Source organism: Procambarus clarkii, chromosome 30 (assembly GCF_040958095.1).
Source record: "Procambarus clarkii isolate CNS0578487 chromosome 30, FALCON_Pclarkii_2.0, whole genome shotgun sequence".
NCBI classification, from domain to species: Eukaryota; Metazoa; Arthropoda; class Malacostraca; order Decapoda; family Cambaridae; genus Procambarus; species Procambarus clarkii.
The window spans coordinates 10,823,968-10,842,750 of NC_091179.1; the positions used below are offsets into that span (position 1 = coordinate 10,823,968).

General features: G+C 43.7%; 2 protein-coding genes across 4 annotated transcripts in view; both read right to left on the reverse strand.

The window, feature by feature from the left end:
- Positions 1–3,895, reverse strand: part of LOC123766159 (uncharacterized) — a 48,113-nt gene extending 44,218 nt beyond the window's left edge. Inside the window, exon 1 of the mRNA XM_069333878.1 lies at positions 3,785–3,895. Within this exon, the coding sequence (XP_069189979.1) occupies positions 3,785–3,880 (96 nt within the window). The 5' untranslated portion in view covers positions 3,881–3,895. The remainder of the gene's footprint in view (positions 1–3,784) is intronic.
- LOC123766158 (organic cation transporter protein) overlaps positions 1–18,783 on the reverse strand; it is a 79,922-nt gene that overhangs the window by 25,142 nt on the left and 35,997 nt on the right. For all 3 annotated transcript variants that reach the window (XM_069333877.1, XM_069333875.1, XM_069333876.1), the window contains 5 exons: positions 18,283–18,478; positions 17,123–17,226; positions 13,868–14,022; positions 10,680–10,848; positions 8,233–8,380 (listed from right to left, as the gene is read on the reverse strand). In XM_069333877.1, coding sequence (XP_069189978.1) covers positions 8,233–8,380; positions 10,680–10,848; positions 13,868–14,022; positions 17,123–17,226; positions 18,283–18,478 — 772 coding nt within the window. The remainder of the gene's footprint in view (positions 1–8,232; positions 8,381–10,679; positions 10,849–13,867; positions 14,023–17,122; positions 17,227–18,282; positions 18,479–18,783) is intronic.

An 18,783-nucleotide genomic window follows, 5' to 3' on the forward strand; every position in this document is an offset into this window, starting at 1 on the left:
CATGGCGAGTCCTTTTCTCGTTAGTAAGGCGTAAACTATAGTCATAATCACCTCGAGAGAGGCTTTTATATGCGTCAACAACTCCATATGCCTCCTTTGTGAGCGCTATTGAATGCCTCCCTGGTTATGCGGTTGAAGTGAGATTTTCTACGGGATAAGTCGTGAGAAGTTTGCGAAAAAATGTCGTCGAACTGAAGCAAATGCATCGAAGTGAATCTAATTTGAATTATTTCTTAAACATATCTCCAAAGAAAGTCACGACTATTGGGAAGACTACATACTTTCTTAACCAGTTTGGTGAACCATAAGGGTCCTATGTTAAGGCAAATCCTGTCGACAGATGTTAAAATATAAACATTATCGTTATGGCAGACCATTTTCAAGTCCAACGGTAATATCTCTCAGCCTCGCAAGCCTACTTCAGCGAGCAAACTTATTTAATTGGAGAGATTTTTCGCAGGTAGACAAGGACTTGTTGGAGAGTCTTGCTTGCACGCGATCTTCACCATTCAGGTCGGTGTGTTGCTTGCTTTCAGTAATCGTAGTTATTTGTTAATGTAACAGAGAAAACTTATATAACGCTATCGCCTGTGTGTGTGTGTGTGTGTGTGTGTGTGTGTGTGTGTGTGTGTGTGTGTGTGTGTGTGCGTGTGCGTGTGCGTGTGCGCGCGCGCACGCACACACACACACACACACACACACACACACACACACACACACACACACACACACACACACACACACACACACACATCATGGGGCCTCGTAGCCTGGTGGATAGCGCGCAGGACTTGTAATTCTGTGGCGCGGGTTCGATTCCCGCACGAGGCAGAAACAAATGGGCAAAGTTTCTTTCACCCTGAATGCCCCTGTTACCTAGCAGTAAATAGGTACCTGGGAGGTAGTCAGCTGTCACGGGCTGCTTCCTGGGGTGTGTGTGTGTGTGTGGTGTGGAAAAAAAAAAGTAGTTAGTGTAGTTAGTAAACAGTTGATTGACAGTTGAGAGGCGGGCCGAAAGAGCAAAGCTCAACCCCCGCAAACACAACTAGGTGAACAACTAGGTGAACACACACACACACACACACAGGGGAGGGGGGGGGGGGTCAGGTAGCTGAGTGGACAGCGCGCTGAACTCTTAATTCTATGGCCTGGGGTTCGATTCCCGGACCAGGCAGAAACAAATGGGCAAAGTTTCTTTTACCCTTAATGCCCCTGTTACCTAGCAATAAATAGGTACCTGGGAGGTAGACAGCTGTTACGGAGCTGCTACGTGTGTGTGTGTGTATGTACTCACCTATTTGTGCTTGCGGGGGTTGAGCTTTGGTTCTTTGGTCCCGCCTCTCAACTGTCAATCAACTGGTGTACAGGTTCCTGAGTCTACTGGGTGGGCCTGAACCTACTGTGTGTGTGTGTGTGTGTGTGTGTGTGTGTGTGTGTGTGTGTGTGTGTGTGTGTGTGTGTGTGTGTGTGTGTGTGTGTGTGTGGAGGAAAAAAATAGTAGTTAGTATCAGTTGATTGGCAGTTGAGAGGCGGGCTGAAAGAGCAAAGCTCAACCCCTGCAAGCACAACTAGGTAAACACACACACACACACACACACACACACACACACACACACACACACACACACACACACACACACACACACACACACACACACGTACGTTAATCAAAAACCCGTGCTCCTCCTTTTTCCAGTGTGGAGAAGTCAAGAGCATCAAAAGAAAATTAAACCAAATCACTAAAACAATATCCAGAGATATCTAAAGAGGTTGTTGCGTAAATGGAGGAGCACTGACCAACCAGGAATGCTTAAGGGAGCTTGACCTCACTACACTGGAGGAAGCAAAAAGCAGAGGTAGACATGACAACGAAGTACAAAATCCTTAGAAGGATTTATAGAAATAAGAAAGGCACAATATCCTACAAAATGGACAATATGATGAAAGAGAGAAGAGGCTTCAATTCTTCTGGATAAATTTCTTCAGAATTGGAAAAAAAAGATAGGATGAACAGTTACAAATTAATAATGTAATTGAGATTATTAGCGTGATGCCGTGACGTCAGCGGCATCTGCTGATTGGCTGGCTAACTGTATTACCCGGATAATCACCGTAGGGGTGTGTTCGCAGCCTCCAAGACATAATGTCGGTGAGAAGGACGAGTGAGAGTGAGTTCTCTCTCATGACGAGTGAGTTTTCTCATGACGAGTGAGTTCTCTCATGACGAGTGAGTTCTCTCATGACGAGTGAGTTCTCTCTCATGACCATTTTTTGTTGTTGGGGCGGGGTGTTGGAGAGCTTAAATGACTTTGTATTAATATTTCTGCATAAAGCTTAGTGTGTGTGTGTGTGTGTGTGTGTGTGTGTGTGTGTGTGTGTGTGTGTGTACTCACAACTTAGTGAGTACACACACAGAAAGCTTTATGCAGAATTATTAATACAAAGTCATTTAAGCTCTTGAACACACCGCCACCCCTCCCCCCCAAAAAAAAATAATTCAGCAAAGGCTCACATTAAATTCTTTGAATCGAACGAAGCTTAATTGCTTTAGAAAACGAGAGCTTAAGGGGATCAGTGTCTTCGCTGCCGAGCACAGACTAGCGAGTCAGTGCGGAGCATTGAACTCCTTCGCTCAATTTTCTTATATGTATGGAGGTTACGCCAGGTTAATTCGTCGCCAGTATCATTTGTCGTCAGGATCATTCGTCGCCAGCTTCATTCATCGTCAGATTCACTCGTAGGCAGATTCATTGGCCACCATGTTCAATCGCTGGCAATATGGCAAGATGTTTGCACAAGCCCTCCAGAATGCAGATTCCTGTGTAGTATTCAAATGTGTGTATATACCGTCAGCTGTTGCAGATTCTAAGACGTTTATGTTGGATCCCTCGAACGGAATGTCTGTGTTCGCGGAAGATCAGTGAATGCGGATTTGCGAGTAATATGCCAAAGGTGTTTGTGTTGTGTCTGGATTCAACTTCAGCCGTGAAATTGTAACACATTTGTGGAAAATTCTTGAAAACATCTATGGAGTTACTGTTGCATTTTTCATGCAGATAAAACGGGGAATTTTTGATTGATTTTCTTTATAGAAAAGATATATATTAATGACTGTCTGACGGTAGAAATATACGAAATAAAGGCTTCTGTGGATGAGATATATAAGAAGTTAGATGACTATAAGGATATCGTAAGTCTCATCTGTCTGTAAGTGCATAAATGCAAACACACATGCACACACACTGTGGCTTAAGCGGCGATGGTGCTGAGGAAACAAGGCAGAGAGAGAGAGAGAGAGAGAGAGAGAGAGAGAGAGAGAGAGAGAGAGAGAGAGAGAGAGAGAGAGAGAGAGAGAGAGTGAGAGTGTGTGTGTGTGTGTGTGTGTGTGTGTGTGTGTGTGTGTGTGTGTGTGTGTGTGTGTGTGTGTGTGTGTGTGTGTGTTTTTGAATGACAGACAACTAATTTGAGAATCGGTGTTCACACATTTCCCCCTCATCCTTCTGCGTGTCTTGTCCCTCCACCTCTGCCCCTATGATTCGCGGGGGCAGAAACACACATAGTTACGGGCTTGTGGGAACCGACCTGTGAGATTTATATTTATTTAATTTATATGAATTTATATTTACGTTAATTTATATACTTCGATAGCAATTTGTATAATGATAAGTGGACTGTATTTCTGCAATAATCTCATAATCTCACAAATCGATCCTCTACACATTAGGGGGGGTTTAATAGTTTATATATATATGCAGCCAATCAAACTACAAAATTAACTACATACATTGAAGAGGTTCCTTATCTTATAGTACAGCAGGTTAGTCCACCAGGTATAACTAGGGTGTAGACACCTAATTATCCTCTTTGAGGTAGCTTCCATATCACCCAGTAACTGGTGCACAAATCTTGCATCCTCGACTTGACCTGTCAAAAGTGCGCTAGCTGTGAAGCCAGAATCCTATATATGACAAGCTATATCAGAGAAAACAGTACATGGAACATGAAGACCTGGCTTAATTACCTTTAGTTTGAGGCGATTTCGCGATCTAACCGGGTCACCCTATATCCTGACATTAATGGCCATAAATGAATGATAAACGGGTTTCGGATAGACTTAACTTGAATTTGTAGACAGCGTGTTGACAATGGTACACCTTTGGCTTCCATAACACTACGTCCAAGTAAATTTAACAGGAGCCGAATTTGCTCCCGTGTGAGCCTCTGGTCTCAATATAAACAATGGCTGCCCTCCTTCCTCCCTCTGACGCCTGGCTTACATTGTCCACATGTCAGAAAGTGATAGAAGGGTCACATTTACTCTACTTTAATATTGATAATTAAGTTAATTTATATAAGATGTTTCTATGATGGTAAAGTCCAAAGACTAATGTATTTAAGAATAATTCCCACCATAATAGGTGGAGAATATAATAGTATGTGGTGATGATATCCCGTTTTCTTTAGACGGTAATTCCACTACAAGTTACGTTTTCTATGGGTAACTTGTTTATACAACACAGCTATTATCTGTCTGTATGATATATTAAATGGTGTCGGATTTTCCGACAGGGCTCACCATAGCCCGTGCTACATGGACACTTCGTTCTGAGTAGCTAAATCTAAAATAACAACAACAGCACACATGATTCAGAGGCCAACAGCCTTGTTTACCGCCATCTTCTTTCACCTTCACGTAATCGTCAAAGCCGCCTCCCCTTCCCCCACCTCACACACACACACACACACACACACACACACACACACACCGCAAGGACGGTTCACAACACAACGAGAACCAACCACCATAATCAACCAAGGAAGATAAAAGAACTTATAGACGAGGCTTTTGGAGGTTAGAGGCACTGAATCACACTCTTCCCTCCCCCCTCCCCCCTCCAGGTTATTTAGCTCAATGCTTTCTGGAGTCATCGGTGGTGAAACTGTGAGCAGCTTGAGGAGATTTTAATGGTTGTGGATGACTAATGGTGTTGGTAAGGTAAGGTAATTATCAGGAGAAAGTTCTAAACCAGCATGACGATGGATTGATTAATTGTTGCCGTCGGAGGCGGCTAGTTTATTGTGCACCCCATACTCGTCCTGTGAGTGGGTAGTACAAAAAGGAATATATAGTGAACAAAAGATCTTCATCAGACACGCACAGAAATCACAGTAGCGTGATGCATCAAATGAACAAATTCAAATGAATTTGTTCATCTTCATCAGACCTCAAGTAGGTATCATTCCTGGACTCGCCAACCATGTACGGACGACCATGAAGATATCTAAACTCTTTGTGTGCCTTTTCAGATCTCAAAGAATAAGAACGTAAAAATTTGGCATGAAGAATGTCCCCAGACACGACGGTAGGCAGGTTGGAGACGGCTGGCAGAAAAAGGAAGTACCAGCCAGATATAATGAGAAGGCTAATGCCTGAGAACCAAGGTTCCACAGAAAGGAACTAGAACAAGCAGTACCAAGTTATGATGCGTTTGGGAGAGCGTGCAGAGGATTGGAGAGTAGTAGCAACCAGCAATGGATCTAGCTGCCAACGAGAACGACTCTTCCTGCCATGGTCGCTGCAGGAAGGCTGGAGGTGTAGAACTAGCAGAGACAAACTTATGACCATGTGACGGCTTCGTCTTCTTGTCTCGTATTTTCTTGCGTTACAAATGTGGAACAACAAGCTTATATACCTCGGAGACAAAAGTGTAGCTGCCCTTTCTCCGACAGATGTATGAGTATGAAAGTGTATACGAGTGTATGTCATAGAAATTACTCACAGATTTTATCTAAAGTTTCCCAGGACTGGGAGCAGGCCCGGAAGGTCCCGCGCGCAACTGTCAACAAGTCAGCCAGTAGCTATTGCCTTCATGCACTGGAACGAATTCGTGAGATGTTTACAGTATCATCATCATTAATGCTACTGGTACTATCGCCACTTATGCTGCAGTTACTGCCGTTACATTAATTTTTGTCTTACCATTACTACTAATACTATTACTGCAATTACTATCACTTTTGCTCCCCCCTGGCAAGGACTAGGAGCCGCCAGGGAATGTCAACATTTCTGCCACCGAACACGGACTGCTCGGGCTTAATGAGTTTTGGTGGAGACGAGTATGAGGGATCAGAGGATGGGGAAACAGAGGGAGAGACGGTGGAAAGGAGGGAAGAAAAGGGGGACGCAGGAAAAGGAAAAGCAATTGTAAGAGCAAAGGAAACAGAGGGAGGTATATAGAGACGGGAGGGTCATTTTGCCGCCAGCTTGAGAACCACAGAGGGGGTAGAAATAGCCTAAGCTACTCTATCCCTTTGAGATGTATTTCTTTCTTTCTTCTCTCAATAAACATACTTGAACTTGAGAACCACGATTTTCACATCGAGATTGAAGTCACGAAAGACGTACTCTGGTATTCCAGTGTAGGGGGAATGTTACTATTGCGACAGTTTTTTGGTTTAGCGATCATAGGTTAAAACGCTAATTTTAGGATTCCATCAGGAGGTTTTAGGCACGGCAGGGGAAGATTCGTGATTGATGAGGATATAGAAATGTCTCGGTGTTCTGTGGAATTCAAAGTGCCTCGTATAATTTGGAATTCAAAATATCTCCTGCAATGTAGAGTTTAAAGTATTTAATGCAAACTCAAAATGTATTAGTGTCTTGTGTAGTGTGGAATTCAAAATGTCAAATATAATTTTAAATTCAAATGCCTTGTGTGATGTTCAGTTCAAAGTGTCTCACGTAAATGTTGTAGTCAAAGTGTGTCGTATAATGTGGAATTCAACGTGTCTATTGTCCTATTGATTCGGCAGTCTCTCTCTCTTGTTCTACCCAAATACAACAGATATTCCATATCCCATAAAAAACAAAAATGATTTATACACCGGTACAACAAAATTGTGAGACGTGGTTGTGACAGGCGGACTGAGAGATTGTTGTTGTTGTGGTTGTTATAGATTCAGCAACTCAGAACCGAAAAAGTTCCAAGTAGCACGGGGGTGTGGCGACGCGGGCTATGGAAAACGCGACATAATGTCAATTTCGCGAGCCGCTACCATGTTCTAGTTCGAGAGTTTTGGCCTTATATACGTCAACATGCGACTTGCTATTAGAAGGACGGGTTGAACGACCAGCGAGGTACTTACGAGGCTCCCGTCACCTGGGTGATCGACAGAGCTAATTAACCTACATGTTAAATATTCGATAAGTAATTACGGAGCAATAAGCGGAATGAGGCTGCGATATATCCGAGGAGTTTTGAAGGTGTTCAAGCAGTACAGCTGACGACGACAGGTTAATGACGGTAGCGTTAGGTTGTCAGCCAAAGGAAAGATGTTTTTTTGTAATTATTTTCGTGGTGCCCCCCTGTCTCCCAGGATGACTACTGCCATGACGCTACCGGGGGAGGAGCGACTTTCTACTCTATTGTAATGCTAGGATGTGAGAGGTTAAAACAGCTTTTAAACAACAGCGACTGGGAGAAGGACTTTGTGAGGGGTGGCGTAGCCCTTGTCGGCATTGTTTACATGAAATCTCTCGTAATATGAAAAAAATGAATGTGTAAACATGTTTTTTTGAACCCAGGATTAAAAAAAAATACGTGTCCATTTACGAGATTTGTACCTCTTTTTATCTCGATCATGGCATCTTAGTCTGTATTAACTAAACAGTTTACGAAGTCTGAAGTGTTGTGAGGGTATCCATAACATTAATAAGTTTGGTCTGAAGACCACTCCGTAGCGCTTCGAACCTCGTAAACTGTTTTGTAAATAGAGAGTAAGCCGCCATAATCGACGTAAGAGGTCCAGATCTCATAAGTGGACGCTTAAGTGCATTGTGAATCTTGAATCTTGACCCCACCTTAATCTTGCGCGTTTCAAGTCTAAAATCTTCTCAAGGCAACAAGCGTCCATTGCATGTACCGAAACATGAAGGTTAAAGTCACCCACGCACTATAGATGGACGGAGAAGCTCCAGGTGTCAGGCCAAATTTAGTGAGACCTTTGGCTGGTGTTCGAGTGATTCATAACGGACGAGTAACCAACTGTCAGATGGTCGACGTGGCTGGTGCCAACACACACACACACACACACACACGCTTCATTCAGGTCGGCGTTCAATCCCCGACCGTTCAAGTGATTGGACACCATTCCTTCCCAAAATAACCCCGCGTTCTTTCCTAGTCCCTTTCCTGACTACACAGAAATACAACGAATACAGCCCCAACTAACCTCAGCCTTCATCTGGGAGATGGTGGAGAGGATCCAACTGCAGTCTGAGGTCTTCCTGCCGTTCCACCTGGCCGCTCTCTGCAGCTCTTTCTCCGCCTCCCTCCACCTCCTGGTGTGCAGTAGCCACCGGGGGGACTCTGGTAATATGCTGTGGGAGCACAGGCGGGAACCGTATATAACAACTTTAGTCTCACCAGTGCCGCCAACACTCCTCACGTGGGCAATAATTTACTACAAAATTATCTCAGTGGCCACGGAAACTTTGAGCAGCAGATTATTATCAATAGCAGATTGTTGATAATAATCTGATGCTGATAATAATAATTACACGACTTACTAATTATTATTATCAAGTGGTGTAATTACAGGACTTGATAATGGTCTTGGATGGACCGAAACATCGTCGTTTCTCCATTTTCTGATGTGTAGTTGGGTCATCAATAATAATAATTATGAGAAAATCCACAGGAGTCGTGATGAGGATTCGAACCTATGTGGTGGTTATTCCCACGCACACGCCACAGACAAACAGGTCACGACATGGTCAAAAGTATTGCAGCCTGGAGTTCTGTTGAACACACGAGGATTCGAACCCACCGCATAGGTTCGAATCCTCATCACGATTCCTGCGGATTTTCTCATTGATACATCACGTTAGTGTGATTACTCTCTGTGAATAATAATAATAATAATAATAATAATCCACGGTGCTTGTCCCTCACATGCCGAATAGCCTCATGTCCTCGTCTACGACAAAAATTTCCCTCTGTATTTTGTATTTCGTGATCATATGTCCTATTTCTCTCTACCTTGGTGTGGATGCGTGCTCAAGTAGTAGATTTCACGAGGACTGAGTTCCAGATCCTAGATCTATCATTTCACTTTCAATCGACAGTCATAGTGAAGATCTCTCATACTTATGAATTCACACATGTAGTCAGCCTCCAGTACCTCTGTTTCTAGCTCGCCCCATTACTTTAATATCTGTTCATTGCTAAGGTTATAACTAATGCTACTCTGGCTCGTTGTACATGTCCACTCTGTCTTTACTATCAAAGTATTTTGAATGTCGCGATTATGTCCCTTCTTTGTGTTCTTCATTTCTGAGAGACACAGATGATGTATTTTTTCCTAGTAGCTTTTGTCTCAACTCTAGTACTAGTCTGTTGGCAAACTGTTATTTATTGTGTGTATGCCAGAGAGTGTGAGTTTTTTTTGTGAGCGTATTGATGTGTTTACGAGTTTGTGAATGAGTTCATTACTGTGAAAGTCAAACCTTGAATTGCCGATCTTGGTCACCAATCGAGTCATCATCAAACCACTGACCTGAATAATACCGTCTACGACCTCGCAAGAAACACTATGTGTGTTAGTGGCTTGGAAAAGATGTAAGAACACCAATGTTATATAATTACAAACCCAACGCACCTTTTAGTATATAGATAAATACATTAATAAATAAATAAACAAATAAATAAATACAATAAATAAAGAAATAAAATATATATATATAAATAAATACATAAATATCAAGTTACGTCTAGACCGATTAATGGAAATGTATGGGAAAAATAGCGGTTAATGTTACAGAGAAAGAAAACGACCTTCAGATAAAAAATTAAGAGGGATAACAATCATATATTTTTTATGAGAAAATATTGACTATCGACACAGAAAGTAAATATAATATCGACAAAATGAAGTATGGCATTAATCTACACAAGCTCATATATAACAAATATGTCAATGTCGTAGAGAAGGAAATATTCCTTACATATATAAGAGAGCGTGCTCAATATATAATTGTTCTATAATAAGATATTATAATATTAATAAGAACAGAGAAATATATAATATATAACGTCGTGGCGTGCTTAATATATAAGAGAGAAAACCATTCACTGAAAATGAAATGAAAAATAATGAAATTCTGATCTGACCAAAATGTTTAGAACATGAAGCCGAACGAAAACAAGAAAAATGAAACATAAAATGGTTAATACTCCAAACTTTAAAGAACGTGGCAACTTACGTGGTTGGTGTCGACAATGAGAAATGTTTGGGGCAACAAAGTTCCCTCTCACCCGCCCTACCCAATCCCCCAGACTCCCTCCCCAGAAAAAAAATGACATAGAAAGCATTAAATCGCAATTTTCTTTTCCAGGCAGAAGGCAAAATCCAAACACCAGAGAATGAGGCGAACGGATATACGTATATATACTTTTACGCGCTTCACCAAGTCCGCGATATATACACACAGCTTAGAGTATGAGGAGGTATACATACACACACACACACAGACACACACACCCAGCCCCGCTCCTGTGCCAGGTAAGTCCACTACGGGCTCACCATACCCCGTGCTACTTGGAACTTTGTGTTCCAACTTGCTGAATCTAAAACAACGTTGTTGCCGTGTGTGTGTGCGTAAAATGAGAGATACTCACACGGTACTAGCCGTGAGGAGGATGACGGGGAGGGAGATAGCGAGGTGGAGGTGCCGCCAGTCCCTGACGAAGTAAGCGATCCCCGGCAGGAGCATGAAGCCCAGGGCGAAGGGCACGGAGAGTAAGATGCCCACGATGCTCCGTTGCTTCAGGGTGCAGGCCTCCACGGCTGCAGGGAGAGGACACGGTACTTACAGCTGGCCAGGAAGGGAGAGAGAGAGGGTGATGCGAGGGAGGAAAGGAGACAGGAAGGGAGGGGAAAGATTTTGTAAGAGGGGAATGTGATAAATGATGAAAAGGGAAGAGACGAGTTAGGGAGAGACAGAGTAAAGGAAGGAGGCAGCGAGAAGGAAGTGGAAGGGAGGGAGAGAGTGAGAAGGATGATGGTAAAGGGGAGAGAGAGATTGTAGGAGGGGGCAGAGAGAGAGAGAGAGAGAGAGAGAGAGAGAGAGAGAGAGAGAGAGAGAGAGAGAGAGAGAGAGAGAAGAGAGAAGAGAGAGAAAGAGAGAGAGAGAAGAGAGAGAGAGAGAGAGAGAGAGAGAGAGAGAGAGAGAGAGAGAGAGAGAGAGAGAGAGAGACAGAGAGAGACAGAGAGAGAGAGAGAGAGAGAGAGAGAGAGAGAGAGAGAGAGAGAGAGAGAGAGAGAGAGAGAGAGAGAGAGAGAGAGAGAGAGAGAGAGAGATATGAACAAATGGAACAAAGAATTGTGATGAAAAATGGAACGTCAGGTTAGGAACTGTAACCAACAGAGTACTCAAAGACTAGTCGTCTAACCAATATTGTTTCTGACATTTGTTGAATACCAGCCTGAAGGAATGGGCTCCGATATGTCGCTATTTACAGAAGTAGCCAGTCTCTGGCGGCGTCGTGGTCACACACTCGCCCCGAGCACTGCCAGCGATTTGGTGTGGAATAGTGCCCTGGTCAGGGAGGACTGCATGGTTGCCAAACCGTAACTGTTCGCCCCTTTTTACCCAGCAATAACTGGGTACCTAGTTGTTATCCGTTTGGCGGGTCGTGTTCCAGGGAAAACGAGTAGGGGGGGGGGTAAGGCCATAAACAAAGTTTACCATAAACTATATGGTAAACTTACCATAAACAGTGATGGACGATGAGGGAGTTGAATAGCAGACGACTGCGAGGTCATCTCGAGCTAGAACGAAGTAATGAAGAGGTTGCCAGGAAAAGGAGGCTGATGAGGACTTAGTACACTAGGGGAGCCAACTTCGGGTTCCCGACATAGGTCTTGGGCATAAGCATCACACCGAACTTGTCGCCTGAAACCCATATATACCAGACAAAGTCAGGCAAGGCTGCCAACGACTGCCTTTAGGAACTTGAAGACATATTTCAGATATCAGTCCATCACGTATGTAAGACTATCCCACGAATATGCAGCGTCGGACTGGTATCAGAACCCAGGGAAAATACAAATAAAACGCCGTTAGGAATAGACAAAATGAAGGAACATACTCACAAAGTGCACAATCTTCAGAATATCAATAGAGACGAGCAATTAAATCATTTTAATAACAAGATCCTTGATACTCTGATCATTTTAATTTCTTCTTTTGAAAGTATTTAATCTAACTAATTAGGCAGAGAGAATTTATTCCTGCGCTTCATAAATGATGCAAAAGTTTCCTGGATGTGTCTTATCGCGCAGATATGAAGCTAAATATTGAATACTGTTTGTTTACAGTCCCACGGAGATGACTAGGCTATTTGTTAGCAACAATGGCGGCAGCCAGAACCATGTGCGTTGGGAGGTTGGAAGGGATCTGTTGCGTCACACTGAGGGGGGAGGTGGGAGTGAGGAGGAAGGATGGTAGGAAGGAGTGAAGAGGGAGTTGAATAGAGAGATAAGGAGGGGAATGAGATGTGATGAGAGAGCTGTAGGGAATGAGGAATTGAGGTTTAAAAAAAGGACGGAAGGAGACGTGGAGAAATAAAATGGAAGAGACAAGATAAGAAAGATTAAGAGAGAGAGAGAGAGAGAGAGAGAGAGAGAGAGAGAGAGAGAGAGAGAGAGAGAGAGAGAGAGAGAGAGAGAGAGAGACTCAAAGTTTACAGTAGGACTGGTACATAAAATAAAAAAATTACAGTAGGCCTGGCATCAAAATCAAAATATACAGCAGGCCTAGCACATGCAGTCATTCAATATATATACTCTAAGCCTGTGTTACATATGCTCACTCAAAATATACAGTAGGCACAGCTCATGCACTCAAAATAGACTAGACCCTTGTCACATATTCAAAATATACAGTAGGCCTGTTACATACACTTAAAATATACTGCAGAGTAGGCTTCTTAAAATGTATAATTGGCATGGGTACTTACACAAACCCAAATCTTCAGTAGGCCTGGAATTTTTCAAATCAAAATTGTCTCCAAAAATAAATGCAAAATGCCTGACAAACACCCCTCCCCCCCAGAAAAAAAAACTGCAGTAGGCCTTACATATATTAATTAAAAAAATACAGTAGACATAAAAGATACAGAAAAAAATTAAAAGATTCACTTGCTCCAAAATACAGTATGTTGAGACCCCCAGAATACAGTACACTAGGGTGCCACTCACCCAGGATGTAGGCGGCCTAGTACACTAGGGTGCCACTCACCCAGGATGTAGGCGGCCTGGTACACGACGGTGCCACTCACCCAGGATGTAGGCGGCCTAGTACACTAGGGTGCCACTCACCCAGGATGTAGGCGGCCTAGTACACTAGGGTGCCACTCACCCAGGATGTAGGCGGCCTAGTACACTAGGGGTGCCACTCACCCAGGATGTAGGCGGCCTAGTACACTAGGGTGCCACTCACCTAGGATGTAGGCGGCCTGGTACACTAGGGTGCCACTCACCCAGGATGTAGGCGGCCTGGTACACTAGGGTGCCACTCACCTAGGATGTAGGCGGCCTGGTACACTAGGGTGCCACTCACCCAGGATGTAGGCGGCCTGGTACACTAGGGGTGCCACTCACCTAGGATGTAGGCGGCCTGGTACACTAGGGTGCCACTCACCCTAGGATGTAGGCGGCCTGGTACACGACGGTGCCACTCACCTAGCATGTAGGCGGCCTGGTACACGACGGTGCCACTCACCTAGGATGTAGGCGGCCTGGTACACGACGGTGCCACTCACCTAGGATGTAGGCGGCCTGGTACACTAGGGGTGCCACTCACCCAGGATGTAGGCGGCCTGGTACACGACGGTGCCACTGAACGCCATGAGGAAGCGGCAGAGAAGGAAAAGCTGGTATGAGGGAGAGAAGGACCCGGCCACCGACACTATGATGAATACCAACAACGCCCCGCCCATTATGCGCTTCCGTCCGAACCTGAGACACAGAGAAAGATTGAGTGAGACCAAGAGCGAGAGATAGAGAGAAAGAGAGATAGATAGATAGATAGAGAGAGAGAGAGAGAGAGAGAGAGAGAGAGAGAGAGAGAGAGAGAGAGAGAGAGAGAGAGAGAGAGAGAGCGCGCGAGAGAGAGAGAGACACACACACAGAGAGACAAAGACACAGAGACAGAGACACATATAAGAGACAGCAATAATGACAAAGAACACATTAATACACCTGTCCATATTCCACATACCTGAAAAGACAGAAACATTAAAACAAACTCCCCCCAAGAAAACAAACAACAACACAAACAACATAAAACTTCAGAAGAACTATTTTTCTTCAGTAGTTTAAAAAAAAATGTTTCTTGATACTAAAATCCCTTATTAACCACACACACATATTTTGTATATTGGTTAACTCCTCACCAGATATATCCAATGAACAAATTCACAAGGAGCAGTAGCGCTCCAGGTTGCAATTCTTTTGACCGTGTGGTGGCACAGTTGACTTAGGCGCATCTGGGAACATCCCGTGTGCGTAGGTTCGAACCCTCATCACGGTCCCTTGTGGATTTGTTCAATCAGTTGGATGTTTGCCTCTTTGTACGATAAGGCCTAGTGGCCAATACGAGATACCTGTTAACCTAACCTAACCTAGCCTAACCTAACCTAGCCTAACCTAACCTAGCCTAACCTAACCTAGCCTAACCTAACCTAACCTAACTCACATCTGTAAGGGAAGTGGAATGGAATTATCAAGGGAAAGACCATATAGTATATAGTCTTAATGGCTTCATTTTCGCTTCATTCATTCATATAACAGGAGCTATATGGTATATAGCACGTGGAAAGGGGGCAGGATAAGGATTTGGGATGGGACGGGGGGAAAGGAATGGTGCCCCAACCACTTTGGGACGGTCGGGGGATTGAACGCCGACCTGCATGAAGCGAGACCGTTGCTCTACCGTCCAGCCCAAGTGGTTGGCTGGTCAATGTGTATTGTTACGCTGATGAAAGGAAAGTGTTGAAGAGAAGATGCTGATGGGTAGGGAAAGTGGTGAAGGTTAGGGAAAATGGTGATGGGTAGGATGGGTAAAGATGGGTAGGAATGGTGGTGATGGGTAGGAATGGTGGTGAAGGAGAGGGAAGGTGGTGAAGGAGAGGGAAGGTGGTGAAGGAGAGGGAAGGTGGTGAAGGAGAGGGAAGGTGGTGAAGGAGAGGGAAGGTGGTGAAGGAGAGGGAAGGTGGTGAAGGAGAGGGAAGGTGGTGAAGGAGAGGGAAGGTGGTGAAGGAGAGGGAAGGTGGTGAAGGAGAGGGAAGGTGGTGAAGGAGAGGGAAGGTGGTGAGGGAGAGGGAAGGTGGTGAAGGAGAGGGAAGGTGGTGGTGGTGATGTTTGAAAACTGTATGAGTAGTTATGATGGTGACAGTGACGAAGGTTGTGTATGTGTGTTGTGAAGATGGTTACAATGATGAAGACATGGTGTAGGTAAGATGGATACAGTGATGATAGCTGTGCAGTGAAGGTGGCTACAGTGAAGATCATAGTGTGCAGTGATTGTGTGACTTCCGTCATCAGAATATATATATATATATATATATATATATATATATATATATATATATATATATATATATATATATATATATATATATATATATATAGGGGGGTTCCACCACTGGTGTAATTATAGGGACCCACAGCCTCAGAGAAGGGAACACAGAGCACTCAGGGAAAAACTTGACATTTAACTCTGAATACGAAAGAGTGTTCACTTCTCCTACCACCCCCTTTTTTTTTTATTATGATGTACACTTTATTATGCAAGGTTATACAGTTACATATCTGATTTTATACAAAAAATGAACATTAAGAGGACAATATATATATATATATATATATATATATATATATATATATATATATATATATATATATATATATATATATATATTGCACAAACATTAGAAAAGATAACCGGCGGTGCTCGGGTCGGTTTATCAGTCTCCCTCCTCCCCCACTCCTTTTCCTCCTCTTTCTCTACCTCCCTCTATCTTCATCTACCTAAAACTTCTCTCTCTCTCTCTCTCTCTCTCTCTCTCTCTCTCTCTCTCTCTCTCTCTCTCTCTCTCTCTCTCTCTCTTTATTCCACCCTCTGTCTGTCCCAACAAACCCACCCGTAAGCCAGTAACTCCCCACCCTCTACTTCCCTCAGGGGAGCCGGCAGTTCCCCTCAGGGGAGCAGGCAGTCCCCCTCAGGGGAGCAGGCAGTTCCCCTCAGACAACAGTGGCTTCACAGGGGAGGAACCCCTTGGACCAGCCACTAGTCACCCCACCACGATTTGCACAATTTACCTATTTACATGCAAAGTATGATAGTTAGATTTTTTTTGTAAATTTTGCAGACATCAGTGTATAATGTTGTATATTTCACTAAGGAATAAAAAACAGAACAAAATATGAATTCGAGTTTAGTTATAATGGTATTCCAAGAGTGAATGTAGGGTTTTAGTATTCATTATGGTATATTTGAATAAACTAAGTGACATTCGCTTCACTTAGCATGGCCCCAACCCAGCCATGTTGGGCATGGACCCCACAGATATCAGGGTGCAAAGTGTGAATGAGGTGAGGTCCAAGCGTCTGGCATCCATCCTCGAACAGACAGGCAGAGAATATATATATATATATATATATATATATATATATATATATATATATATATATATATATATATATATATATATATATATATATATATATATATATATCCCTCCTGTCATCTCCTTCTTGCCATCTCCATCCTGTCACCACTGTCACCCTGTCACATCACCACCCTCCTGTTATCCTCTTTCTGTTACCCGTATCTGTCACCTACCTCCCGTTACCACCCTCATACTGCCCCACCCATTCCTTTCTGTCGATGCTGCGAAATATCTGTAAAAAATGTGGATTACCTGTCATTTATGTGGATTACATATGGGAATTACCTGTCGAAGATGGGAATTACCTGTCGAAGATGAGAATTACCTGTCGAAGATGAGAATTACCTGTCGAAGATGTGAATTACCATTGATGGATGCGGTTTTACCTGTCAGAGAAGTAACCGCCCAGCGGGGAGCCGAAGAAGTAGCCGAACATAAAGATGCTCTGGATGAGAGAGCGGAGGGACTCCCGCCCACACACCAGGTCCCACTGCAACACACGCAACGCACTCAAATTAAACTCTCAACTCATTTGGGTTAAACACACACACACACTCATTCACACACACACACAAACAACTGGGTTTTAAACACAACGCATTTAGTTAAAACGCATCACCACTCACTTGGGCCAAACAAACACAACACTCGGGTGAGAGTACGCGAGAGAACGTGAGAGCACGTGAGAGTACGTGAGAGCACGTGAGAGCACGTGAGAGTACGTGAGAACACGTGAGAGCACGTGAGAGTACGTGAGAGTACGTGAGAGTACGTGAGAGCACGTGAGAGTACGTGAGAGTACGTGAGAGCACGTGAGAGTACGTGAGAACACGTGAGAGTACGTGAGAGAACGTGAGAGCACGTGAGAGTACGTGAGAGCACGTGAGAGCACGGGAGAGCACCACTCTTTGACTGTACATTGTGAATTGGTCGAATGGTTAAGGAACCAGGTACGCCATGGTGTATAGTGCTCCTGGCTGTCTGGGTTCGAATCCTTCTGGGGTTTGGAGTTTTCACTTATATATATATATATATATATATATATATATATATATATATATATATATATATATATATATATATATATATATATATATAATATATATGATAGAAGATATTTGAAATTCCTTGAACACTCGGGCCAAATGTCGAGTGTTCAAGGATATTCATTCTTCAAGTGTGAAGAATATTCTTAGAAAGGCGTATTTACCTCACCTTTCTGATGTATACAAATCCTGGATGATCCCAGCACATCCTCGCCAAACACACATGTATCCCAAGACACAGGGTAACGACCGTGTCTCGCCTTTCCGTGGATCAATATGATTTAGAAATCCCGTCAACCTTTCCTCCGAGGCGAAAACCCAAGAGTTTTTGGACATTGTGTTGAAGGTGGACCAAGTGAACGTTGTGGAGAGGCAGATATAATCCAAGTTTACAACCCCAAGGTTATTAAAGTTATAAACAACCTCGTTTATATCTCCTCGGAGTTCATACATTGTTTAGTAAGCCAGCCACGAGTAAGGAGGATGTACAAGTTTCGTACCTCGGAGATTAGCGTGGAGCGGAAGGTTTGTGTGTCGTACTGCCAACTGGAGCAGGGCTGCGTTAGGAGCACCTCCTCCTCCTCCTCCTCGGGCAGGTGCTGGTGACGGTCCTCCCACGCCACTCCCACCAATCGACTGTAGTTTCGAACGAACATTTCGCACTGAGAGTGGTGTGGTACGCCTCCCACGGTGATCCTGGGAGAGAGAGAGAGAGAGAGAGAGAGAGAGAGAGAGAGAGAGAGAGAGAGAGAGAGAGAGAGAGAGAGAGAGAGAGAGGAGGATAGAGACCTTGTATTAGTAATACGTCCATCAGCATCAGAAGAATACTCACTACACCACCCACACAACACCCACCTCATCCTACACTCTCCACACAACACAGGATACAAATTCACATTATTTCGAATAAAACCCAAAATAGGAGTTTGCCATCAAGATGACGAAACTCCCCCAGTGTATCGGGCTTTGCATCACAAGCCTACACTTGCGTACACAACCCT